The following is a 27,759-nucleotide window of genomic DNA, read 5'->3' as shown; positions in this document are numbered from 1 at the left end:
GGGAAAAGTAAATAGGAGACACTAGTCCAACATGCAGAGAAGACCTGATAAGAACTTAAAATAAATGTCGAATTTCTATTTTTATTATTATTTCTGGGACACCGATTTCTTATCTAATTTTTATTTAACGTGACATCTTTTTAAAATTCACTAATCTTATCTCAGATTAGAGTTTCTGATACGAAGTTGTTAAGCTTATATAGACGCTACATTTTGCCAGTTTTTTTTTCTATTAATAAACAAATCAACCGCGATCTGAGTTATTTATACGCGAGCCACATTACATGCTCGAACATTATTAGCAAATGTGTATTAAACTATAAATTGCAATCACATACACTATCAGCACGACTCTGCGCCTACTCTTATTCAATCAAACCATCATTAAGTACAAGGGTGACATCAAAGAGACATTCGATTAACATACAGCAAAAAATACCTACTTATTAAATGAACTTTGTATAGTCGCCACTCGCCGTTCACAGCGACAGGATCGCTCGAGTACTTTTTGAATTACAGCCAATAAATTCAATCTTTCATACGCTTAATCCCCAGTTCCTTATTAATGTTATATGTCATTTAGATAATGTCGTTATATTCCAAGTTTTAGAGAACCTGTCCTAAGCGGATGCTTCGTCTGTAGGTAACAAACTACACACAGTTTATGACATTTCTGAAGTAAGTTTTTACAAATGACATCACTTGGTGACAAACTTATATGTTATCCAGTCTTAGGAATTCGAACCGCGCCTTAAATACTTTAAATGTCTAGCGCCTGTAGGAATCGGTAGCGCATAAGAAAAAGAGTTTTAATCGTGATTCTTTTTTTATTCTTTAGTCCTAACAAAAAGTTTATTAACTGAAATCTGCACCTTGACTATTAAATATATTTATGTCAAAATTGTGACAGGTTTAGAAATATTGATTTAAAATTGTATTTAACTAGCCCTTTAATTCCGCGTTTTATTATAAATGAGGATAATAAATACAAAAATAAGAATACAAAGTTATTAGAAAACAAAATAACTAGATATATTTGTATAGGTTCCCATAAGTTTCCTCACTTTTTCGAAAACCAAAGGCAAGAGGATATTTTTCCGTTACTCAAAATTTAATAGGCTCAAACAACAAAGTTTAATAGTCGACTGACATTTTGATATGACTAGCTAACGATTACTGCTGCAATAATATGTAATATTTAATAGCATTAACAGTAGGTATAACCTACATCGAGCTTCAAAGACATTAGGCAGGTACGTATATTGACTATATTCCCATAAAACACGACCTCTAAGGTATTGCGATTGAAGATGATTTTACGATCATTGTATAATTTATGAAGTTGCCCTACAACAGTGGGTCATAAATACCGTCATTACCGGAATGAAACCACCTTCTTTCGCGTATCCCTTCGAGAGTTCCGAGGATTATATTCTCGGCGATTTTATGGTGTGGGTATTATTAGCGATTCGTGTTTGGCGTTTTAAGTAAATCAAATGAAGTGTGGTGCAAGTGAACTTTGAACTACGTTTGTCTACAAAACCATTTGTTTAATGGTAGTGGTGTGGCGCCGGGCCCCGTCGTGGATGCAACTGCGACGTGTCCTCAGAGCGGTTCCACGGTTATTATTGCTGAATTGAACTGTATGCCCTAGACTAACATTTCAAATAAATTATAGCGTTTCATAATATAATCTACCAAAGCATAACATGCGATGCGCTTTTGTTTCGAATAAGTCCGTTTTGGTCAGTTCGAGAAGTGCTAAACACGGTCGACCCAGAAAGAAGATTGACGTATTCACGCTAATTTAAACAATATACATACGTACACTGTACCACAGTTATCTACCTATACAATTACTTACATGTCTACGGTCACGTTATGAGCTAGAAACCTTGATTCGCAAATCTTTAGCCATAGAATTCCGTTAATGATTTCATTCGCAATTTAAAGCCTTCTGTTTAATTATTGTTATGTTAAGTCGTGAAATAAAAACCAAAATATTTTATGACCTCTAAGGTGTGAATTGAGGTTTATTAAAAATCCATTGGATTATTTTTTACGATATTTTTATGACTGATCTTGACACGTAAGTTTTTTTTTAAATTTGGATAACTTTTCTTCTAAACAAGAAATAGTAGCTATGTATAAAATATAGTTTGAAATATGAACTAGATTTTGAATAAAACATTCAATTACAAAGTGTGATGTAAGTATTTTTACGAGTTATTCTTAAAAAATAAAATGTATTTTTTTCATGTTGCGTTTTTTTGATTGCACATTTGTTAAATCGAGACAAACAGATAATTTGTATTCTTCTTTTATCAAACAACAATAAATACAAGTCAATTTCAATATGTCAGATATATTATAAATTTATTGCTACGAGATAGATCTGATATCAGTCAATCAGACTATTATTAACGTCTGCGTTTTTTGCCAACTACTTATCTAAAAAACAACTGGAGAAAAATACATGCCCATTAATCCAGTAGCTATAAAGTAATCAATAATATATCGTTCAAATGAACAAATTACCCAAAAATAACCTAAACAAAAGTAAAACAAAACGAGAAACTAATTAGATATTCAAATGGGATCGTCATAAACTTGTGGGGTTCCGTACCCATAGGGGAAGGAAGAATATTTAGTTATAGTTCTGTATACTGTCCGTTGGTGTGTTACCAGGCTGTATCTCAGTTCTGTGATGGCTAGACAGTATTTTCATACATGGTTTGGGTATAGCTGTTGCCGCTACAACAACAAATAATAAAAATCGAGGTAAAGCTATGGTTGTGTTTGTTTTTCTTTCGCCCTCTTATACGTAACCCTAAGCTCGTACCAGACCGTATATTTTAATTGATCCATATTTATTTCATCAAGTTTTCCTCCTAGCATCTAAAGTTGAATGAAATAATGTAGAGCTATTTTTGTCCTCATATAAAACTGTTATTTATATTGTGGTTTCCATAAAAAAAAAAATATCATACACGTTTAAAATCTTAATCATTTTGAACTGATGCCAGTAGCTTTTTAAAGAGTTTATAAAACAAATATAAATATTCTTTACAATTGCTATAATCTCTATCTTGAAGTAAACCACTCCATCCGATGGCCATTCCGAAAATAAGCTATTTTAGCATAATGTAGAAATCAGTAAAGCATTTATTTTATAGTATTAGCTTCCTCTAGGCCAACTTGGTCAGGATATTACCATGTCATCGCCAAATGATGAACCCAACTTGTAATATTCGAGATAAAAAAATCTACATTTAAACATTTACGAATGCCAAAAACAATCCTAAATTACTTAAACTTGAATTAATGTTCGACGTCCTCGATTCAGTAATAAATGTCAAATATGAAAACATTGACATTAGGAGAAATATTGAATTCGGAACGATCCTATTTACAATTTCAATCCATATAAAATAGAATTGCCGAATTGCTTGAATATAAAACACATTGTGCAAGTATTTTTGCTTTGTCTACCTGATGAAAGTTAAATGAACTGTACCCGGATTTGGGTACATCCTTGTAAGGAATCCCTAATGCTATAAATATCCGAATAAACGAAAGAATGTTAATGTTCTGTAGGTAGGCAATATTGGCGCCACACCGATCTCATAAAAAGGGATTTCAAAGTTATATTGATACAGACACATGTTGATCGTAATTACAAACGAATACTTTTGACTGTAAGCTTTTAGGGGGCCATTAAAAGTTGAATTAATGAAAATGTTTGTTGCACCATCTAGGTATTAATATTGAAGGTGTAGAGTCTTTTTTGTTTGTTCTTATAACAGGTAACAGGAACCCTCACTTAGTGCGGATGATAGCCAACTGTTTTAGTGAGGTGAAAATCCTAAACTTCCCAGTGTATTTAAATCCTTAAAAAACCGCCTTTAAAGAATTTCGAGAATGTGTTTACGGGCCAAGATTATTGTTTTAAGCGCCTTACTATTTACTATTGAATGTGGTAAACCAAGTATTGCATGTACTTAATAAGAACCTTCCCCTTTCTTAACCAACTCTCAACCATCATGGTTATTACAATGCCTGTTGATGTTATTTGTGGGTTTGATTTTAAAGTTAAGAAGATGAGGGCGTGGGTGAGCTTAAAGACCATTTAACCATGTTTGGTGAAATTCGATTCCTGTTTTGTTGTTAAAATCCGTTACCTTATACAAACAAAACCTTTTTTATATAACTTGTAATTCTTTTTCAATAATTTAAATGCGTCCATTTACAACTTTGATTTTCAAGCTCAATTTCTCAAGAAACGCGTATTAGTAAACCTTTAATAGCTTTACTAATAGGCTCATTTCAATAGAATGTTGCCAGTAATAAATACATTTAGCCTGAGTATCTTCTCGACCTAGAAGTGACATTACCGACAGATGTAGCCCAGTACAATGTCATTACGAACGTCTAACAGAAGGAGATCAATAGGCCATACAAGCTGACCTTTTGAATGATCGAATGTTCGTATTTATGCAATCCATAGTTATTTGGAGTAAAGATTTTAATATAGTGCCATTTGTATGATGATACAATTACGAAATAAGAAGCTTTGATGCCACGCCCTGTGTCCACGTGTGAGGTGAGGCGTTGAGAAGGCTTTATTGGCGGTCCGATAATCTCATAAATAATAGGCGTAATCTATTTAGCCGTGAACTTTACGTTTTAAAACTAGTAACGTTACAGATGAGCATTGCCAAATTGTCTCACTTTGCTCAAAACTTAATTCCAACATACTTGTCTACGGTCTAAAACCAGATAGGCCTAATTTTTTTTTAAATAAAGTAATGATAAGAGCTCTAGAAAATCTAAACATATCTTAATTATGTAAATCAAAAATGTTTATTTTCGCGTCAATGTGAAACATTATTCAATAGACATATTATGTTAAAATCAATTGATTATTAAGGCGACGAAATTGGATACTAATAGTGAAGAAGATCCTTATTGACACGTGAATACAAAAAAAAAACCAGACTAGGTAAAGTGCGTCACGTATGATAATATGATAGATTTCATTCATCACTTTGCATATCTATTATGAAGTAAAGATAAATCAAAAACATTGTTCTTTGCTGATGTTGAGACAAATTATATTTTGTCTTCTAAAACCGTAGTCTTTTAGTAAAATCAATTAGGATTTTACTAAAAGACTTAATTTATTGAATACCTCATGACTATGCACCAGACCTGTTATTTACTGAGTGTGCAAATATTTAAAACACTGGATTACAATATGTATCATTGTAAAATTGACCTATGTGTTCTTTCAGGACCTATGCAATTATAACTTATGCTTTACAAATTTTATACATAATTGGAATGGTTTTTTTTTTCGCAATATGTGTCTATGCAACTTTCATTCAAAACGAGTTTCAAGTCACATACATAAAAAATGTGTCAGTTAAAGTATTTATAAAACATATTATTGAAGTTATGACGATAAAAACAAAGGGCAAGACGGCTGAGCTCGAGCACTGGGCGAAGGTAGGTTAAACGAGTAAATATTAATCAAGAGACTGTGAACTATAAAACTAATATATCAGCCCATCTGCAAGAAATGTCTGTTTGTACATCGACAAATATGACTACAACAGTAGTATGGTATGAAGTTTTAAGATCTGTAATCACGGACTTGTATTTTTATCAAAATAAAACATACATTTACTTACATTTACATCACAAGCCAGAATGATCCAGACCAAAAACAAACATATAAAATTAGTTCATCAGTATACAGAACGTCAATCCAAATAAGGCATCGTTGTTAATGATGTCTTACAAAATAGCAATCTTATAATTACCACTAACAAGCAAAAAACTTGATGTTTGAACGAATGCTCTTTGCATGTCATTCAAAAACAAGAAATCTTCTGGCCCTAATTTGTTAGTTTTCAGTATAAAGAACACAGTCCTAATTGAAAACATAACTAAGTTAAATGTCGCCCTTAGAAATTTATTTTCCCGATAGCCAAAATAAGGGACGTGTAGGCATGCAAAACACTGGATGCTTAAACCTCTGCAAACGAAAATCGTTGTTTCCCATGGGCATAATCTCGTAAGAGCTGAATAAGTATTAGAAGTCCCCTAAGCGCACGTCACTTTCATCGTCAAAAGCCATGCTTCCATTATTAAACCCTTTTTAAATCACTTTAATAAATCCAGAGACTACATCGTACAGACTTACAAACTTTACCTATTTCAATAATAGAAGATTTTTTTACATGAAATGAGGTCGTAACACAAAATAAGCTAGTAAAACTGCAGACAACAGCTTGTATTGTTATGAAGCGTTGGTACGTCATGCCAAATGCTAAGGTCGGGATCGAACGGACCGCATAACATCACGATAGAGCCTTACAGAGGTGAAGATCACACCTGGCGCATCACATGCCATACCTTTATCTAACAAACGGTTATTATACAATCATTATAAGTTAAGTGTCTAAAAATGTTACGGCAAATGTCAACTGACTAATATATACTGATATCTGCGTCTAAAGTCGCAATTGATGTATTTTTGATTGACAGTGTTCCAATTTATACTGGTCAATGTTATCGTTAATTGCGGTTAAATTGTTACATACTATAAATATTATTTATGTGTATGAATATAATATTTACACAGAAGTGTTTCACATTTCACAAAGAGATCTGAAATTAATTTCATTGATCTCAAGTGTCAAGTCAATAATAGTGAACACATTATTATATCACTTAAAATGATATATCAAGTCAGGGAAATAAACCTAATTTAGCCGAACTGATTAATAAAGAAGGGAATTTAACGATGATTTTTAAATCGAATTAATTAAAAAAATTGGACCAATTTATGTAAAACCCATTAGATTTTATTTGCGGAAGCGAACCAGTTTCTAATTTGGTCATTTGTGTGATTTAAAACCGTGTGACACCATAACTTTTAAATACAGGATTCATTAATGAATGAGAAGTATGCGTAAGCATTGGTCATAATCGTTATTTGAAATAATTCTACGTGAATTGTGGAATAATACAATGAAAAATAAATAACAAAATCAACATCGTAAATGCGTAAAAAATATGTCAAAAAATACCTGCTACTAAACATGTCTCCAAAAAATATAATAAAACAAGACTTTCATAACCATAAATCATTAAAAAACTATCAATTTCATCAGTATTTTAAGTCACGCTGTCACTTTGATATGCGAAATGTAAATGATCACTTAATAAAGTTCAACGATAGGCGGTGACTCAATAAAAATAAGAGCGATGTTAAAAAGCTCTGTTTGAAGAATCCTCTGTGGTCGCAATAGAAATAAATCTTCCAAAACCTGTTATCGGATTCAAAGTTATTTCGTAATGGTTAGATGGATGGTCGCCGCAATCGTGTGGGCTCACCTGCCTTCTGTGGTAAACTGATGTTACTCGTACGTCTATAAAAATCAAGGACGCTACTACAGAGGGACAATGCGATCGACTTCTCATCGATTTATAGCCTCATTAGCAGACAAATCACCGCTCGCTAGCCATAACCGTCTCGTATTCAAATAAGGGTGTCTAGGTGACATTTGCTGTAATATATTTTTAATTCTCACGCTAATTCGGCCTAAAATCAAATGAGAAATATAGGCCTGCTTGAAATAGGCGAAGGAACATGTTACTTGAATACAGATATTATTATTAAATACATTTTTACAGCAAAACTTGAAAGGGCACACTTAGATTGAATAGCTGACATAAATCTCAAATTTTCCCGTGCGTCATGAATGGATTAACTACTACCGTACGCTTAATTGCGTGAACAGAAAATTAGAACACATTTAACCAATCAATAATCATTTTTTTGTATCACTTTGAATTGGGGATATTTGGGGCTGCAGGTATAAAACTACGTTTTACGGATTTTGAGCCAACAAACTGTTTATTTGAACCAATATAATCTCTCCATTTAGTTGGCTTTTATTATTTTGAAAACCGCACATTATTTTAACCCAAGCTCGTTGACGGCCGGCCAGATGTAACATCGAATGCCCTTTAAAACTACGTAACATTTAAGTTGTGTTTACATTACAACCTGTAATTATCCAGTTCCTATTGCACTTCAACAACCACTCCGGACTTACAACACACGATGTTACAGGATTTCCCAAGACAAAAACATTAAAATCGATATTAAATCGAATATCTGTCGATTAAATATCGTAACGATGATAGTAGCCGCACTGGCATTGAAAATTACGAATAACTTTAGCAATAAATAATCCAAAATGATATCTATTTAATGTTAATTTCGAAATAATCGATTTAAAAGTTCACGCCATTAACTCCTTATTATAACTCATCGTTTTGAAATATTAAAGGTAAGATAAGGCAGACTCAATTATCACATTAAATTTCCTTACTCCAGATAATAATATAATTAATTCTATTTTAAATTTGATTTAGCACAACGTTTCACTATAACTCCCATACCCATAAACTCTTAGACACTTACTATGTTCTAAAATTAATTATTTTAGGTAATTTAAGAAGTACTTCTTGGGCCCACATGAGTTATATCACCAAGCATATAGAAGGCACAGTTTATTAAAAAACACGCCTTTTTTATGATCATTTAAATATGTATGAGGCCCATAAATGTATTTACTTAGGAGTTCCGCAACTCCGCCCAAATTACCGCCCATGTTAAGTAGTTGGAAAAATCTTATTCTGAGTTTTGGATTGGTTAGCTTGCGAGATGTCGATGTCGAATTATGATTATTTTGCAAGTACGTTTACAAACACGTCACCATACAAAATGAAATTAATCTTTTGATGATGACAATAGGGACTCGTGGCAGGATTGTTCAATGAAAGTTATTGTTAAAATATATATCACATTTATTATATTTTCAAATACTACTAAGTTGTACTATCTCATTACTATTATAGGCATGCACCTATATTGTAATTGCGTAAGTCTCGGTGTTCGCTGAACTTCTTACTTCTTTTGTCCGTATTTGGCGATGTATTCGAGAGCGCGGGCGATCTGGGCGGGCACGGGAGGAGGGGTGGGGATAGCGTTACCCTGTAACAAGATACATATTAATTTAATAATCCATGACTATAACGCATCGCTTTGAACATTATCCACTAAAAATGATTTTTATATCTTAATGATTTAGATCACTTATAAGGTAGATACTTACAGAGGGCTGGTATCCGTTCTCGTCAGCTACGTAGCTGATGACGACGGGGGTACCGTCAGGGGCGGTCCAGGAGAAGGATCCCTGGGCGACGTCAGGGACTACTGGGGGGTTGCCTCCGAAGTTGCGGGGGGTACCCTGGGCCTGAGCGGCGATACCGTTGTCAGTCTCGAAGCTGAAATATTAAGTGATTTATTATAATGTGCACTTTAGTATTTTCAATAAGGTCCAAACTCGAGATTATGCTTTACACTTACAAGTAAGAGTAGCTGCCGTCGGGGTTGACTTCGTTTCCGTACTTGAGGGTCTGAGCGTTCCTGGCGTCAGCGACAGCCCTGGCCACGGGGACGACGGGAGCTACGGGGGCAATGGCGACGGGGACAGGGGCGGGGGTGGGGTTGTACACGACGGGGTTGTATCTGAAGGGCTTGGGGGTCGAGTACTGGTTGACACGGTAGGGTTGGTACTGTTGGTACTGTCCCGGTCTGTATTGGGCGCTCACGGCAGCCACACACGCCAAGATCACCACCTGAATTAGCAAAAAGCTTATATCACTGAATATTTCACTTTAACATTATCACCACTATTTTATTTTGCCAAATTATTTATTTTATTTGTATTTTTAATATTTGATTTACTTACTGCGAATTTCATTTTTGAAAATGCTAAGATTGTCTAGCTACGTTGAACTAGTTTGTGTGTGCGGATAAAAAATCCGCGCAGGCTTATATATCGCTCTAGGAACCACCCACTTAAGACGCCAAACTGCAATAACATTTAAATAATTTGACGTGAGACGAGATACCGTTTTTTTATAAATAACACTTGGGCTATCCATCGTAATCGCCATAAACATGTTAATGTCATCTTCAAGAATTAGGAATCATAAAGGATCTTTTAATATAACTTGAATGAGTGTTACAGATTCAACGTTATTTTAATTGGTTTTAGAACTTTTCCGTTACCATTTATTTCCTTATTAAGTTTTTGTTTAGACTGTTATTTTGATACTTACATATTTCTGATAAAATGTTAGTGATTTATTTTTAAGTCATGATTATTTCGTATATCTATTTTTTTATTTAAAGTGAATGAGTGTAGATGATGTTTATTCTTAAATTGAACTTTATCCAATGTTTTTCTAACATATACGCGTACTATCCCTTTACCGTGACAGATATTAGTTTATTTTTATGTATTTATTGAATGTAGTGACGAATTACGTTGGGGTGGAATGAAAACTAACCTAAGGTAAAGTACGGAGCTGTTACCTTTAAGTAGTTACGTAGCAGCATAGTTATTTATTTTGTTTATAGAGGTATGTAAGTTTATTGTTGTTTTGCCCAAAATATTTAAAGTTCTGTGATACATAAGGAGGAAATATAAAAAAAAAACATTTACAATAAATACCAAAATCTGTAGTGTTAGTATTCCGTTAAAATAAAATTACGCTGAAATAAAAAGGATTAGGTATTTATACAAAGATGGATCAGAAACCCCTTCTGCTTTGTTTCTTTAGGCAAAAGGGCATATGATGTTAAAACAGACACTGGAATTATTTAACTTGGCAATTCAGAGCGTGAACCGGAATAAAATTTTTGAGTAAAGCAATTGCTTGTTATAATACAAATGTTGATCAAGTGACTATAGTTTTCCTGTATTTTTAACGATTATCGATAGAAACCAATTTAAAATATAACCGGGATCTTAAATATTGTACCATTCATTACTTATTAAATATATAAGGTAACTATCTTTTATTACTAATGAACTAATAGCTTATTTTTTTATCCACGTTTATTTAGGTATAAAAGGGGAAAAAAAATAATGTTGTTCATTGGTAAGCTATGGTATTTTATAAAAAGATATCCGACTTTGCAATTAAGATGCGTATTTGAAGCTGTACAATTACTGGTATTACAATTATTATCATGTATTCAATTTCTTCAAGGTTCTCAAGATGACAAACCATCTTAATTGCAATAAGTAACAATGAAATAATATTAAAGTAATCTGGAATACGCAAATATAAAATAAAATTAAAATATGATTACTTTAATTTAAAATGATTTATTGAATTGTATAATTCATGTCAGAAGCAACATTTGGGTTCGCTCTAATTGTATTGTGGCTTGTCATATCGATGGCTGTGTCTAATTGCAATTTGAAGCTTCAGTGAGCACCAACTTACCAAGAGTGGCTAATTGATACAATGCCTGGTTAACCTCTGATTGTTACCATTATCATGATTTAAACACGAGAATGTCAATCTATATAAACATACCTAAATGAGCATATTACCAGCCTTAAAATTGCAACCAACACAAGCTTGTTTGATAAAGTTTAAATTTTACATGCGATAATTTCCATAGCTAATCGGGAATTGAAATCGTGAAATTGAAGGGAACTAGATCTTGTTGTATTTAGTACAAAATAAATGAGTTTTTTTATCGTATTTCGTAAATAGTGAAAACAGAAGTAATTATTTATTTATTAAACATTGCAAGTGAATACAGAACAACTGTAGGTATATAAGTTTCAAATTTAAATTAATATTTAACTCCGTTGCGGAAACATCGAAATCAATTAATTTTTAAATAATAAATCAAGAACTTAGTCAAATTTTCATGATAACTATATCATTAAACATCTTTTTTAATATAATTTGCAATAATTGCTCGATTCGTTTGATTTTTAATGCAACTTAGGAAATTACATTCCGTAATTATAGATTCCCGCAATATTTTAGAGGATGTTTTTGGGCCTCTACTAATCACTAAAAAAATACATGGAATAATTTCAACGACACGCTTATAATACGGGGTTTAAAAAGATTAAATGAAGTTACCGTGGCTCTTTATTGACGGCCGGTGACATAGCCGTGAAAAGTAATGAGAATAAGAGGAAATAATAACGATCTTAGAGATGCATTCGTGAGTTTATCATTCAAGCTTTAAAAATATATAGCATCTTCCTTTTATCTACGCGTAACACTATCATAAATACACAGCTCTTTAAAATAATCACCATGAAGAGTTAGACGCGTACATAAACTTACTAATAGGCATATTAATAATCAATTTGATTTAGCGATTTGCGAGTTATCAGACACTTCAGAATCGTCATCAATCATTAAACAATTACGAACCTTACTTTTTATTGGTTTTAAACTGGATGACCTAAGATTTCAATAATGAAATAATAATTGGTACCGAACGCTTCGGGCTACATTGGCGATGAGGCCATCATATAATTCTTCTAGACCCGTCTGTTGCGCGGTGATTTATGTCATTCTATCAAACCGAACGCATGTAAAGAAGCCAAATTGAATATACATGAGAGTATAAAATCGATCTATATTCAGTAACTTTTGTAATGCTAATCGAATTCACAAATTACACACACTTGTCAGATTTGTTTACGCAATAGGTTTCGGATTTTTATTTTATTTCTGTAAATTATGTATGAAGTTATTGTAATGCTTGTGTTTCCAAGGAAACTGATTAAAACATGCTGAGTCTAGTCATATCTGGCTCTTTCATGTATGTTTTCGAATAGAATACGAAAAGTTTTATTTTGCTGGGCCACTGGGTATTGTATTCAGTCGAGTTGTGCAGCTTGCTAAAAGTGATTGAACTGGATTAATTATAACTAGATATTTTCAGAAAAAAAAAAAATTATTTAATTTAATATCTGTATTTATGTACCATATCGACACAATGGACCCTCATTGCATTTTTTTATGGAAGTAATTAGATTGATGTTTTGGAGATTCCGAAACTCAATACCTAAAAAGTTTTTAAAGCTTCATATAGACGTTTTTTGTTGGGATGTCAATAGGCAGCGCTGATCATTGACTCGCATCCATCAGTCAGCTATCAAATAAAAAAGCTTGCGTACCTACTTAAAATAAATTAACATGTAGGTATCGATATAATCTACCAACACTACCAACATAAATTTAATAGCAGTAACAAAATAGTCAATTTCTCCAGCCTAACAATAATTTAAAGCAAGATTTTGTTTAATTTCTGCGCTCCAGTGTCATTTGTTTATTTACAGACAAAATAATTTAAAAAGTAACTAGAAACATAATGTTTCAATTATAAAAAAAATACAGTCGATTAACAGGTTTCCTTTTATCACAATCATTTTAAGCTATTTTTAGTATTTTAGATTTCATTTGACACTAAATTTAAATGATAATGTCCTTAATTAATTTGTGAACTAGAATTTTGGGTCTAAAAATATTATTTTATTGCATTATTCTGGTTCGTCTTTTTTAAGACTAGTCTTACCGTTTTAATGATTTTATATTGACCTTTTTAACCTCTTTTAAAAAAGCTTGTAATCTGTGAGACCTGAGACGTTTAACGGTTCTTGAAATACAGTATTCGCTTATTGATATTTAGAAAATGTTGTTGTTGTGTCGCTTGTATTTATAAGATACAACGCCTATATCTTCTTTCCTGGTCCAAGATACTTTCTTTAAATCCTAGTTTGCTAGATTAATTGCAGCATCATCGCCGAAGTTTGACTCCTGTCGAGTGCACAGGACATACAGCCACGTCTAACAGTTATATTAATTTAATTGTGAGAGATTAATTACGAAAAGCTCTAAGCTTTTCAAAGCAAAAAAGAAACAAGAGATGATTTATCTCCATGCAGATGTCTTGTTCTGATATATATTGTTGTTTAAAATACTGTTGTTTTAATTTTAAGTAATTTTAATAATTTATATCTATTTTTATGAAGAAATTATTAAATTTAAAAAACTGAAAATTTAAAGTCTAAAAACTTTCCTTGTGTCTATTCGGCCCAAGCTAATTCAGAATATAGGAATAATCAGTATAGATATTTAGAATATCCACAAACTTTAAGGTCTAAACAAAACAAAAGATATTTACCAGAAAATCAAATTATAATAAATAATTATGTAACTAATAGGCGTGAATAGGATAGTCTCGATAAATTATTAATTTAAAACAATTTAAAAAATATTGTCAACTATTTATATTCAGCAATGTCGAACATCATCACAGTTTGGTGTCTGTCGATACGATGTTTATTATAATTCGGTCCAAATTAGTTTGCCCATATTTATGAACATTAATATAAATTATTAAATTGTTATGGTATCCGAAGGTTAGTTATTTGTACAATTTTGGCCTTTAAAATTGATTAAAGATCATGATGCAGACTGTTTTAGATCATTATCACTACACTATATCGGTAAGTAGTCCATTGATTTGATGTCTATTATTATTATTTTAAGAGGCTCTTTTAATGAACATAAATAAATAAATCGCTCTCATTGAAAAAGAAAAACCACAGGTTTTTTAAATAGTTTATTCAATTATTTCTTTTGATAGACATAGAAGGATTAAAGTATGTTTTTATTTACAGAAGATCAGAATTAACAAAGGTCGTTGGGTCGTTTACTTCTTCTGGGGGAGCCTGGCGAGGTACTCCAGAGCGCGGGCGATCTGGGCGGGGACCGGGGGAGGGGTGGGGATGGCGTCACCCTGGAAGTTACAACAACAATTAGTAAATTATGGATATGATCATCATCGCTCTTTGTCATCTGGTGTTTTATGATGTTGAGGTTTTTGAAACTAAGCTAAGGCAAATGTAACAACATTAAAACGAATTTCAGAAAATTTTACAATATTGATACTCTGAGCAACTGGTTTTAATCCTGGAAACATATTTCTGACTGGATAATCTTCTTGTCATCAACTTGTTCTTGAACATAGTACTCAAACTCGTACTAATCAATTTGGCTTCTACGTTTTTAGTGCTAATTGAGGAAGCTCTGACGTTTGAGTTCGGATTTTGTTCAAGATGTATCCGTTTTAAGTTCAATTATTAATTTATTGCTAATGTTCTCCCAGTGACTATCCAATTATGATTTGAATATTTTTATAGTAATGACTTACGGAGGGTTGGTATCCGTTCTCGTCAGCGATGTAGCTGATAGCGATGTTCTGGCCATCGGGAGCAACCCAGGAGAAGGATCCTTGGGCGACGACGGGGACGATGGGAGGGTTGCCTCCGAAGTCACGGGGGGTACCCTGAGCCTGGGCAGCGATACCGTTGTCGGTCTCCACACTGAAGAATAAAAATTTTGTTATGAGGCTTTGATTCCTGGCTTAAGCGAACGATTTCCTTTTGGAGTGCGGTAGTGGCAGTGTCTTATTTCTGGCCATGAACAATGAAAAAATTATTCGTATAGAATAAGATTACTCCTAACACTTTAAAGAGTTATTAACCAATTTATTTCAAGTATGATTACTTACGCGTAGCTGTAGCTGCCGTCGGGTCCTACATCATTGTCGTAGCGGATGATGTTAGCGGCCTGGTCGTTGTTGGCGACGCGGTTCACCACGACAGCCTGGGGACGGGGGGCCGGAGCACTGGGACGGGGCACTTGTTTGTAGGGGGTGAAGCCAGGGAACTGGGCAGCAGCGACGGCCAAGACGGCGGCGAAAGCAACCTAAAAAAAGTAAAACATATCAAGAAAGTCCAACACAAAAAAGGCTGAATATGGTTATGTGATATAGGTTGAAAACTTACGGCGAATTTCATTTTGATTTGATTTGTTGTTGCAGATTGTTAGAAGACTAGATCTGTTTGGTAACTGATGTCTATTGATGAGATTTTTTTTAGTTTTATACTATTCAAGCGAGCGCATTTACGCAAGACGGCATTGATATTGTCATTATGTTTGCATATGTATATTAATTACCAAAAGATGCAACATTTTGCTGTCAACGAAAGGAACAGAATCACAAATATATTTTAATGACCGTTGTAAAAATAAAACCGTAAAATTCAGAGAAACAGTTAAATCCCCAGTTAATCCCATTTATCTAAAACTACACAAAAAATGTGTTTGAGTTTACATTTTTAGATAGAAATAGTCTTGCGTTAGGTGAATACTTAAAAATATAATTAATTGATCTCATAAAAATAGTTTGAGCATGTTTGAATAAAATTAGTAGGTACGTCAGTGTAGCTTCTGAAGATTTTATAATATTACTAGCTTATTTCACCGTATGGGTTTTAAACTTAACAAAATAAAGCAAGCTGTTCTTTTATTATCTTCTCTTTGTGTGTAGATTAAAATGTTATGGAACAGCATGGTTTTATTTCTAGCCATAGCACAGGGCATTGACCTGAAAAAAAAACATTTTTTTGTTAACTATTTGGTGCTGAGTCATTGTCTACTGAGCATATTCTAATTCTCAGAAGACAATAATTAATCTTCATCTTTTTAGGTACCTACTAAACACGTTCCTAAAACAGTCTGTTAGCTAGTTTTTGAACTTTGGCTGGACAAGATAAATACATTAATTTCAATATAACGAATGAAGATGATGAAGGTTGACAAGTAATCTAAAGAAGCTATTGATTTTTAAATTAATATGATTTATAAGTACATCTATATTATATGACTTACTCAAGAACTCCTTGTTTTCATCACGGATGTCTAAAGATAGGTAGGTAGCAAAAAATTTATTATCCTATTGAATAATTAATCTCAACTTTGTTAACAGCCATCTGCTACACGAGGCCTACAAGACACGCTACAAGAGCTTGCCAGAGTTGTGCCTGCAAGAGTTGTGCGAGCGTGACGGGGCATAAACTAATAAATAATAATTAATAAATAAATGCGGACAACATCACATACATTGTTCTGAACCCAAAATAAGTTGCTAAAGCACTTGTGTTATGGAATTCAGATACAACGAAGGTACCACAAACACCCAGACCCGAGACAATGTAGAAATGTGAATTTTTACATTGATTCGACCGGGGATCGAACCCGGGACCTCAGAGCTAGCGACACCTTGAAACCGGTGCGTACGCCACTCGACCACGGAGGTCGTCAAACTGGTATCTCTTTTCCACAAATGCAGCAATAATACCATACAATAACTGTTATTTTACAAAGTAATTTTGTGTCATTTATTTTTCTTCACATATTTATTTTACCTTTTAATTAAACCGACGCTTAGTATTATTATTATATTAAGACGTAAGACAACTTCTTTTTTTCAGTTTTTAGTCCATAATAGTTAAGCTGATAAACTATTGTTTAATTGTTTGCTGGTTTTTGCATGCTGTGATTTTACAACAATGTTTTGAGATAATTGTAGCGCTTAAGTTTTTGTACCACTTTTTGATTTGATTTCATACTTTGGTTCTGGAAGCCTTTCAGCCCTTAAAATTACCAACGCATCGACTTCTGCTTATTTTTCAGTTCGGTTATATTGGTGCTAGCGAAACAAGATGCTTCCAAGTGGGTGTATATTTACGGTCATTTGTTTTACATCGTACCTTAAGATTCAAACAAGGCTATGTATAAATAAACCTTTGTAGAGCATATATTACAAAATCATTTACTTCAAAGATGTTGCTCTGGTATAGAAATATTGTGTTGTGGCTGCGTAGGTGAAACATTATGTGACCTTTAAGCACCGTGCGGTTAAGAAACAAAAAGGCTTTAATCCAATTGATTGTGATTGATTTTAAGATAAAATATAAACAGTAACTTCATAATTCATATATTCTATGACAATTACACATTTCTCTACTTTGACAACATAGGCAGGTTTTGACACACGTGCACACCATTACGTCATATGATATCTGGTTCCAGTTTGTCTGAATGCAAAAAGAAGGCTATAAATGGCATATCTATGAATCAGAGAATAGGAATCCTAGAATAATAAATTTCTGATCTTAATTAGGTGCTCTGTTCGTAAATTTAGATACCTACCTAACTGATAGGCTATGATTCACAAAGATTTATTTTCCTGCAGAATCACTTCAATCGAATAAAGACTACATACATGTGCACACGTAGAATGTATTTGAACGTATTCGGCTAAATTTATGACTCATAAGAGGATTCGTTTAAATACATTTGGGCACTGATTAGGGAAGATGTTGTAGCTCTACCTACGCAACCGTAAAAGTAAAGTAAGCTTGCGAGCAAGGCCAGTTTAATAAAAATACAGGATGCTATAAAAATATTGTATTTCAGATTTCGTAATATTTTACATCGATAACTTAAATTGGTCTAATTTGGTTTAGGGAGCTTTGGGCAGATGCGCCCCGCTCGCTCTGAAACCGTTTTCGTCGGCGATGTAGTCCACCCTGTATTTAAGACCATCGTCGCCTATGTATTCGTAGAATCCTTGTACCCTGGTACCACCTCCTACACCGTTTACTGAGGAATCAACGACTCCTGATTCTTCAGCAGCAATTCCATTGTTTGTTTCGTATGCATAACGGTAAGAGTTATCGTCGAAGGCTCTGTCGTCACGGAGGATGCTGGCGGCGCCGTCAGCGATTGTTTTGTGGTAGACGGCGACTGGAGCCCTCGTGCTAGCCACAAATGGTTTAGGCGTAGAGTATACAAGTGGAGCAAAAGTTGACACTACAGGAACCGGAGTGCGGTAAGTGACAGCGGTGGAAGGGAGCGCGGTAACTTGCTCCACACTAGAAAAAAAAACAACACCAGGTCAATAAATATTCGACCTTTGTTCTTCAGATTATTTAAAAGTTCGTTTTTTTTGAAGTAAGTATTATATAAATTTATAAAACGGGATTAATCCTATCATAAATTGGGTTAATCAAGAATAAAAATGATTAATTTGTGGAAAATCCCACGCCTTAGTTTAACATTCTTAACTAGTGGTGTCCTTGAGCTATAATCGGTAATTTGGACGGCCACATTAGGTGTGACTGGAAGCGACGCGGATGTAATCACATCTGCCATTCATCATGATAATATCGTTTAACATAAACAGTACCAACTGGAAGCCTAAAGCTTTAAATCTCTTAATTTATAGGTCCAGGATTCAGTTTTGTTCAAGGAAGCAGTTTGTGGTTTGAAAAAATGGTAAAATATGAGATGGAAACAACAACAGGTCTTGTAGATGGAGTTTACGTGTCTTTAGCCAGTACACAGAAATAGTAACAAATATCTTAGCGAGAAATTTAATAAATAATATGAGAATTGTAAAACCAACAAGGTATTAGTAGGAAAACTATGACTATTACTCTAAACACTGAACATCGAAAACAATTACTAAGAATCCATAATTAAACAAGTCACTATTAAAAAACGGTGAAATATTCATTAGTAAGATCTGGGTTTTAATTATAATTCAATGACACATTCATTACTTCAAAAAGAATCACAACTCCTTTTTTACATTATAGGCGTATTTAACAGTCCTATTATTAACAAATAGCATAATTTCAAATCATGAGAAATAAGTTTACCTATTAAATTAGTAGAAGGAAACTTTAAAAACAACATTCAAAATATTTAACAGCTTTCGTAACTGGCAACTAAGACAAAAAGGGTCATAAAAAATAAGAAAATAAAAGAAGGTTCTTACCCGTCGCCGTATTTCACCAAAGGCGTCAACAGGTCCCTGCTCAACGCCTGGTAGTAAGGTTGGTACGGTTGGTAGTTGTAGTATTTGCCATGCCTTTGTAGAAGGCTTTGGTATTTACCATTACCGTACAGTTCAGGGTGGTACTGCCCATCGTCTTCAGCTTGACAGAAGCTGACAGCGGCCAGGGCCAAGACTACGAACTAAATGAAAATCAATTATTTAAAGCACATTATAATTAATACTTGCTGAGATAAAAGCGCCTAGTCAAAAGGTTAACCTCCGAATAGAGCTAATAGGTGTTATTTTCTGAGGCGATAAATGTTGAAGAAATTAAATAAAAGTGATTGTACTTTTTATTTTAGTTAAAATATTTTAGCTTTTACTTACTAATCCTATCTTGTTAATATGAAAAGTTACTTTTAAATCATAGAAGTGCCTAGTGCGAAGTCGGTTGTCGCTAGAAAACAAATTGCTATGCAAACTTTGAATGTTTGTAGGTACTTATAAAAAAAATCAGTCGAACATAATCTGTCAATAATTTTCTGACTGCGTTAATCGTAATAAAAAAAAACTCTTGTCAAAAACCAAACTTAAAACTATTATACAAATACAAAAACGTAAAATTAATTAAAGGACAAGGAAACTTAAACGATACTTAAAACTGAAATTCGAAAATTATCTTGTTTAGTAAGTAAATTAATTTGATATATTAAGTGTTAAACAATAATTTATGTGAATAAAATATGTTATCTATTAAATTCATAAACCTATTCATTACTTACAGTGATCGTTTTCATGTTTCCTTCAGCTAACTCACAATGGAATAAAGTCTAACCGTTCAACGTTTCTTTATATACGGTCGTCAAAATCGAAAATGGAGTATTTATTGAACAATAGCTTGGTTTGAATTGCAAAAATGTTAATTTTAGTTGTGAAGGCGTCGTTTAAGGCGGCTTATTTGGGCCGCCTTGTGATATATGTACGAAACAACTGACCGCGCCCAAAACTAGAATACTTAGATCACGCGAAGAGCAAAACACCTACAGTAAACACTTAGCAAGGAACTTGGGAACAATGGCTATTTTGAGTATATTACGTAGATGATAAACTATAAGTATGGAGTTAATAATTGAGTAAATCAGGGTTATATTACTCCCGCTCCAACAACTAACCTCTCGCTTCAACAACGGCAAAAGTCTTAGAATAAGTAGTAATAGTGGTAGTCTTAAAAAATAATAAAAAGAAACACCAGAACATTTTTTTTATCTAGCCCACTGTGTCCCACTGCTGGGCAAAGGCCTCCCCCAAATCCTTCCACGATTCTCTATTCTGACCGTCATGGATCGTCTCGCCACCGCTACCTAGGTCTCCCACGGCGACGCCGTCCATCCGCTGGCTCCCATAGTGTGGTGCCTTTGGCCCAACGATCGCTGTCCATGCGGCTGACATGACCCGCCCAATCCCATTTTAGCCTAGCAGCCTTTTTGCCGACGTCTATCGTACGAATTTTGAAACGCAGCGTGGTGTTCGGTATCCGGTGTCGTAACTTTACATAGAACAGAACAATATATAGATCAAATATCTGTTTAATAGAGCACAAGGTATCTCGAACTCCTGTTTTAAGGAGAAGTATAAATATTTATTAGAGGATTTTAATAACATTAGATATATTTTTTTATCTTTACCTTGTACCTCAGTTATGGTGATATCCATTTCAAAGTAGTCTAAGGTAAACAAAAAACACCATTATAGATGCGCCTTAAAAAATAGCGTGGGCCTAAAAGATTGAATAAAATATAATTTGGCCTATATATATATACGTATTTATTTTAGCTTTGAAAATAGAATGTCAAAATTACATTGACAATTGTAAATTGTAATATTCTACTGTTCATCACGCCATTCATTACAACCCTCCAATTATTTTTAAATGCCTCAACTATTGCGTTGCTTTCAAATCTGTGGAGATTTCAGACTCCTTTTACCATACCAATCGTTCTAGATCATAAATATTAGCCACAGGTATTGGCGCTTACAAAGTTTAGTGTGAAGCCGTTTAAAGTATTAGGCTAGAACACACAGTTGAAATTAAAACTTAATAAAAAGAGGTTTGTTTATTGTTTCCTTGTTGACTAGCGTAGTTCAAAACAAATGTCTCTGGATATCAAAGGCTTGCATTATCCCATTAAAAAGCTCTACCGTAAATAAAGCTCTAAGGCAAATCGCTTAAACGATAATCAGTTATAACATTAAATAATAAAACTTAAATAAAATACTGATAGTGATCTTTATGTGTACTTCAAATGTGCATAAACTAATAAAATTGCTTTAATAAAGATATAACAATCAGCTTAAAAGCGTTATAAGTGCTAAACATCATTAAACAACATTATAAATGTTTTCTACCTATCAAAACAATACACTAAGTTATTTCAAAATAACAAAAGTTTACCAAAATAGTAATAAATCCGTAATTTTATTTGCTGACACAATATATTTATAATAATTATCCTCTTAAACGAATACTTTTGGTACCTTAGGCCGGTATCCTGACGTAAAGCATGTTAAAAAAAATATTTCAATAAAAGTTTTTTTTGGTTATTTTGAGTCAGTAACAAGACTGTCATCCGGTGACCACGTCTTCGCCTTTGGTTTAGAAATTTAGTGCGTCAAAAAATATTAGACAACCCTCTTTACTCACTTTGTAACACGATATGTCATAGCTTTTTTTGCTACCGATTTGAGATGAGGCCATTAGTCTCAATACTGTCAAAACGATTTCAAAACAGAACAAACTTTAGCAGCATACTCATTAGATGGAAGGTACTAAGTGGGTGACGTGTCTCTAATACCTTTGTGCATTTTCATGGAAACAAAAAAGATCGTTAAAAACAACTGCCAACCACAAAGGAGTCTTAATTTAAAAAGGTTAGGTAAACATTTTCTTAGGAAATATGATTCACTTTTAAAAAAACAGGATTAAGCTTGAACTTTAAGCAACCAAGCCGTAAAATAAATTCCTTATAAACGAGTTCGTACCAAAATGTTACAGATACATATGATTAAGATCTGCGATCTTTATGAATAGGATTATACGAGGCGGGGTCATATGGACAGGGTCAAATACATTAAATGCATAGATATGTTAGCTTTGATGTCACAAGTACTTCCGGCGAACAGCTGGAGGCGCGAATCTACGACGATAACACTTGATTAAAAAAAATAGAAATTATTTGGTTAACTTGACACTGCCTATTACTTAGCTATACCAATAACTTAGAGGGCTAAATAATAGTATTAAATGAGTGGCTTAGATACGGCCAATTTTTTTTTTGTTATTTTTGATCCGTTTAGATAGTGGCTAAGCCTTATTTTTAGTGAAAGTTTGATTATTTGCAAAATTCCTTGCACTATGAAAGAATAAGTATAGCACTAATTGGTTATCCTCTATTTGTGACTATTAAAGGAAAAGTCGTCTTTCATTCATTGAAGCACTTTTAAGTGTTTATGAAAAACTAGCAGTTGCTTTGGGCTTCGCCCTCTTGGATAGAGCGGCAAGATTGTTTTGCTCCTTTGATGACTTCGGATAAAAGTACTAACCTATGTGTAAATATAAGATGTCAGCCACATAGACACTAAATCTAGGCGTGATTAGTTTACAAATTAAGATACACACACAAATTCACATAATTTCATATTTATCATATTAGTGTCATTACTATGTCATAAATGATGTCCAAGCTAACTGTCAAAGTTACCTATGGGCTTCTCACATTACCGATTTATTTTCTGTTTTTTCATTTTGTTTTCCCATTGAATAGTCATTAATATTAATTTTATAATCTTCCTTCCTTGTCACTTATTATTCCTAGTCAAGGTCAAATATTACGCTAATAGAGTTAAACGTGTCACAAGTCGTTTAAATAAGATCAACTTTATTTTTGAAGACAGCATCATAACAATACTAATAAACATACTTTTCAATTATCTAACTGAAGGACTAATGAGATTTTTTCCTTTTTATACCCAGTCATCATCCCTATTATAATTTAGTTGTTTGTTAAAAAGTAAATAATCAAATAAACTAATCCCAAAACTTAGTCAGAAGAGCACAATAATCAATTAAATAATCTACACATTGTTTCATAATACTTTTATTATACAAAAATATAAATAACATTATTGCCAGATCGTTAATATAAATATCACGGTTAAAATATACATTAATATAATCTACTCTGACGTATCTACGACTCTTACAAATACTTCATACTCCAGCTTTATCTTATGCGTTAAAGAGTTTTCAATTGTATTTAGAACTTTAGTTCCTCTAAAACTGTAGTAAGACCCGAACTTTTCTCCGTGAGGAAGCTTCACAGTTGGAGGATACCTGGAGAGAGAAAAAAGTTAATTAGCTTAAATAGTGTAAGTATATTCATAGGCCAATTAAACTAGCTCTACAAAAAATAACCTCATGTTGAACCACAATATTTATTTTTTCATTATGTTTATGAAAATGAATCCAAAAAATATTGAATCTTTTCCATTTTTAGCGCTGTAGGCATTGTATAAATAATATTCACACACCATATAGTCACAAACTAAGCAAAGCTTGTATTAAGAGTACGAGACAACTGATAACACTGAGGTATATAAATATTTCTGGATACAAAAAAAAAGTAGATAATGGCACCAACATAACATACAAAAACAAACATTTGTCCTGGATGGGAATCGAACCCGACGACCTCTCGTATAATAGTAAGAGGCACTAACCACTAGACAAACCGGCCAGTTAAATTATGGATCTATTTCGTGTTCCTGATTCCAAATATACCAGTCCCTTATTTAACTTTTCCCTAAATTATCGTTAGATTCAATTATCATTCTCAGCGAGGCATCATCTCATATTACCACAATTTAGGAAAGAATATTAATAAAGAATAACTTTAACTTCATTAACTTATGAATCAACAATAAAATAACCTTTAATTGACCTTCTCATCATGTCGTAAAGATTTACGGACTCATAAAAAGTTTTATTATCTATGAAAATTCGATCGGGTTACTCGACATCGTATTGTCACTTAAAAGATATAAATTTTACGGATATTTTAATGATTTGAATGTATACGTAAAAGTTTTACGGTTCAATAAAACTTAGTACCAATAGCAGCTACTGTTTTTAGCTGACTGTACTAAAGGGATTTAAACCACCTTACCTTTCTTGTTGAGGTTGGTCAGTAAATTATAAAATACATAATTTGCAATTACAAAAGGCATATTATTTAGAAAGAAAGGACGTTTAAAGTTCTATATTTAATCTTCAAGAGTTTGAAGTCATGGCGTTTTGTAATGTAGTTTCCAAACGCCTATTATAAATATGTGTTGCTTAGCCCAATTTGTTATTTGCAATATTGTCTACTTACTGCGTCACAAACTCCGTTTGGTTGGTAGGTTCCAAGTATTTGCATTTGACAGCTATCTCCTTATCAGCGAACACTTTCTTATAATGGTTTGTCGAGCCGTCGAATTCGTCACCGAAGTCAACAATGTCCGGCGACACATATTTATCAACCAATGCTTTAATCACTTTGTGAACGTAGGGGTATCGGTGTGCGTAAGTTTTGGAGCCAATGTAGTCGATCTTGTGAGGAGCACGCTGATCGGAGCCCGGAGGTCCGTTGGGTCCTGGAGGTCCGTTGGGTCCCGGAGGCCCATTCGGACCATAGCCTCCATTTCCTCCATAACCCCCATTTCCGCCGTATCCACCATTGCCGCCGAACCCACCATTCCCGCCGAACCCACCATTTCCACCGTTGGGTCCAACCTGATGGATATATCTGTAGTCTCCGTCATCTTCTGGATATAACCCTTGCTGGTATATATACGTGTACTTTCCTTCGTCACCAGGAATATATTTTCCTTCATCTAGCGGTCTGTAATACTTTCCATCATCATAGACTCTGTACTTCTCGGGACTGTACTTCCCATCGTCGTAAGGTGAGCATCGTACTAACGCGTACAACGAGAGTGCAAATACCTGGAATATTATAAATATTTATATACTAAAGCATTGATTAAAACATAATTTTTATTAAGTCCTTAAATTTTACATTAAAGTTTCTTTTAAATGTCATTTTTATTGCTTTGAATGAAACTTAAATAAAACTCTGAATAATATAAAAGTAATATGCAGGTATTTTGAGATCGGAAACACACTTTGTAAAAATAAGAATAGAAATTGAAGTTTGAATTGGGTATATATAAATCCTAAACCCAACTTTAGGGCTCAAAGGGCTATAAAATCAAAATACCTTTTACATTACAACATTCCAAGCCCATATTGTCACCGTGCACTTACACAATGACAAAAAATACAAATTGTTCTGCTTCACGCCATTATTAATCACCAAATAACAACTCAATGAGCATTATTCAGCAAAAAATCACTTCGCATATTAATTAAATTGCATAAATAAATAGTAAATAGGTACTCACGAACTTGAAAGCACTCCCCATGATAAGCAAAAAATCACGGACAAAAAATACCAATACTTCGTCCACCTGGCTTGCTTACTCCACAAATTATGTTATTGATCTGAAACTAGATCAGAAACGTGTCATAGGTTAGCACCTTGCAGGAAAGAGATTTATATTGTCTAAATCATTTAATTCTTCATTGACATTTAATTAACATTTAAATGTATAATAAATTTTGTATAAACGTACCAAAAGTAGAACACAATCCTTAAATCGAGGTGTGACGAGGTCAGATACAAATTTGCATAGATTATAGATTTATAATAGTTCCGATGCGGCTTGGATGAGCTATATTAATCATTCACTTTTGCACTTTGTGTTACGTTTTTTTATTAAATATATTTAGTCTCTAACTGAGCAATACCCGTGCAGTTTCGAGACGACCGACTTGCAAGAGAGTCGTAATTCTCTTATGGAATGTTTGAAGATCCACTTCACACATCGATTTGCATAAAACAAAAATTATTAAAACGCAACAATATGGTTCCCTGCGCGTTCCTAACACCTTATTCACTATTTATCTGGATTATTTCCTTATTTGGTGAAAATTCTCATATCTTTTAGTGAATGCCCAGCTGTTTGCCTACTTTGTTATGTTTATTATCAACATAGTTCTGCAGCTTTAAATATTAAAGTGCAATTTATATAGTATGTTTATTTGCATTACACATTATTTCAGCTGGTTTTATCATATATTTAATTTAAAATAATCAATTTTGAAATCGATTAGTGCCAATTAACCGATTTCAAAATCGATTAATTGGCATTAAAAAACCTTAGAAATGGTCTAACAATCTGCCTTGCGTGACCTATAATTTTACAATAAATGGAAACTATTATACCCGACTATTTGACGAAAACTTTTGTTTTAAATTACACTCAAGAAAAATCGTTGCGCACTCAGATTCGAAAGGCCGTACATTGAGTTAATATCAATACCGGCGTGATATATATTGAGAGTTCCAAATAAAAATAGAGAGTTATCGTCATACTTTCAGAGATTATTACAAATTTAATAAAACTGTCTTGGCTAAATGATGGCGACAGGATTCTCCAAATGGTAAGAAGAGATACGATACGTGGTGACATCTCCTTTCTTTACTTAGGTCAAGGGCCTCATGCTGAGAGCACTCACCTTCGACACAGTATCGAAATACATTTTATTATTTTTATATCCATGCTTTATAACGGCAAATGTATATCGGAGCTCTATAAAAATGAGATTGTCTTTTTTCTTTGTTCGAAAAATAAATTATACAAATGAAACCTTTGGAATTACTAGTTTTCTTAAATTGTAGTTTAACACATTTCATTCAAGATTAGGTAAATGTAAAAAAAAATTGTCTCACTCTTACTGGCAATGTCTTAAAGTTTTCATACGATATTTTAGTTTAATAAATTCATAGTTTAATAGATTTCCTTGTTTTGCAAAAGTTTAACACTAGTAAAATGTAACTTTAGGTTTTAAGCCTTAAATTTTTCTTAATTTAACATATTTTTTGGTTACATTTAACCGTTAATAATTGCTTTGTAATATAATCCTTGCAACCTGAATGTTTTTGGATTGAAAAAAGATCTAGGCTTGTCCCTGACACGGTTACTTACAA

General features: G+C 33.3%; 4 protein-coding genes across 4 annotated transcripts; all 4 read right to left on the bottom strand.

Moving 5' to 3' along the window:
• Window positions 1-8,868: 8,868 nt before the first annotated feature.
• Window positions 8,869-9,919, bottom strand: LOC113494944 (larval cuticle protein LCP-22-like). Its single transcript, XM_026873482.1, has 4 exons — window positions 9,834-9,919; window positions 9,449-9,720; window positions 9,195-9,366; window positions 8,869-9,073 (listed from the first exon to the last, which is right to left on the bottom strand). Exons 1-4 carry the CDS (start codon window positions 9,843-9,845, stop codon window positions 8,987-8,989), a joined length of 543 nt encoding a protein of 180 aa, XP_026729283.1. The 5' UTR covers window positions 9,846-9,919; the 3' UTR covers window positions 8,869-8,986.
• A 4,616-nt stretch (window positions 9,920-14,535) lies between these two features.
• LOC113494947 (larval cuticle protein LCP-22-like) lies at window positions 14,536-15,947 on the bottom strand. Its single transcript, XM_026873487.1, has 4 exons — window positions 15,768-15,947; window positions 15,491-15,687; window positions 15,131-15,302; window positions 14,536-14,716 (listed from the first exon to the last, which is right to left on the bottom strand). Exons 1-4 carry the CDS (start codon window positions 15,777-15,779, stop codon window positions 14,630-14,632), a joined length of 468 nt encoding a protein of 155 aa, XP_026729288.1. The 5' UTR covers window positions 15,780-15,947; the 3' UTR covers window positions 14,536-14,629.
• Window positions 15,948-18,219: 2,272 nt separating this feature from the next.
• On the bottom strand, window positions 18,220-20,732 carry LOC113495426 (larval cuticle protein LCP-30-like). The gene is made up of 3 exons (XM_026874138.1): window positions 20,392-20,732; window positions 19,610-19,809; window positions 18,220-18,701 (listed from the first exon to the last, which is right to left on the bottom strand). The coding sequence occupies exons 1-3, from the start codon at window positions 20,404-20,406 to the stop codon at window positions 18,290-18,292; spliced, it is 627 nt and encodes a 208-aa protein (XP_026729939.1). The 5' UTR covers window positions 20,407-20,732; the 3' UTR covers window positions 18,220-18,289.
• Window positions 20,733-23,649: 2,917 nt separating this feature from the next.
• Window positions 23,650-27,311, bottom strand: LOC113495164 (collagen alpha-1(II) chain-like). The gene is made up of 3 exons (XM_026873773.1): window positions 27,288-27,311; window positions 25,039-25,652; window positions 23,650-23,999 (listed from the first exon to the last, which is right to left on the bottom strand). The coding sequence occupies exons 1-3, from the start codon at window positions 27,309-27,311 to the stop codon at window positions 23,843-23,845; spliced, it is 795 nt and encodes a 264-aa protein (XP_026729574.1). The 3' UTR covers window positions 23,650-23,842.
• Between the last annotated feature and the right edge of the window lie 448 nt (window positions 27,312-27,759).

The sequence above is a fragment of the Trichoplusia ni genome, chromosome 6 (genome assembly GCF_003590095.1).
Source record: "Trichoplusia ni isolate ovarian cell line Hi5 chromosome 6, tn1, whole genome shotgun sequence".
Taxonomy (NCBI): Eukaryota; Metazoa; Arthropoda; class Insecta; order Lepidoptera; family Noctuidae; genus Trichoplusia; species Trichoplusia ni.
Note: the sequence above shows the minus strand (reverse complement) of the source record. Positions and strands in the feature narration are given on the sequence as shown.

Bases quoted from the DNA above. Each gene is read 5' to 3' on its own strand.
- LOC113494944 (XM_026873482.1), bottom strand. The intron at 9,367-9,448 runs GTAAGTGTAAAG...TTAATATTTCAG, and splicing joins GACGGCAGCTACTCTTACTT to CTTCGAGACTGACAACGGTA. The intron at 9,074-9,194 runs GTAAGTATCTAC...ATCTTGTTACAG, and splicing joins AGAACGGATACCAGCCCTCT to GGTAACGCTATCCCCACCCC.
- LOC113494947 (XM_026873487.1), bottom strand. The intron at 15,303-15,490 runs GTAAGTAATCAT...TTTATTCTTCAG, and splicing joins GACGGCAGCTACAGCTACGC to TGTGGAGACCGACAACGGTA. The intron at 14,717-15,130 runs GTAAGTCATTAC...TGTAACTTCCAG, and splicing joins AGAACGGATACCAACCCTCC to GGTGACGCCATCCCCACCCC.
- LOC113495426 (XM_026874138.1), bottom strand. The intron at 18,702-19,609 runs GTAAGAACCTTC...TTTTTTTTCTAG, and splicing joins TTGGTGAAATACGGCGACGG to TGTGGAGCAAGTTACCGCGC.
- LOC113495164 (XM_026873773.1), bottom strand. From the start codon at position 27,311: ATGTATTTCGATACTGTGTCGAAG. The intron at 25,653-27,287 runs GTGAGTGCTCTC...ATAATATTCCAG, and splicing joins ATTTCGATACTGTGTCGAAG to GTATTTGCACTCTCGTTGTA. The intron at 24,000-25,038 runs GTAAGTAGACAA...TTCTCTCTCCAG, and splicing joins CAAACGGAGTTTGTGACGCA to GTATCCTCCAACTGTGAAGC.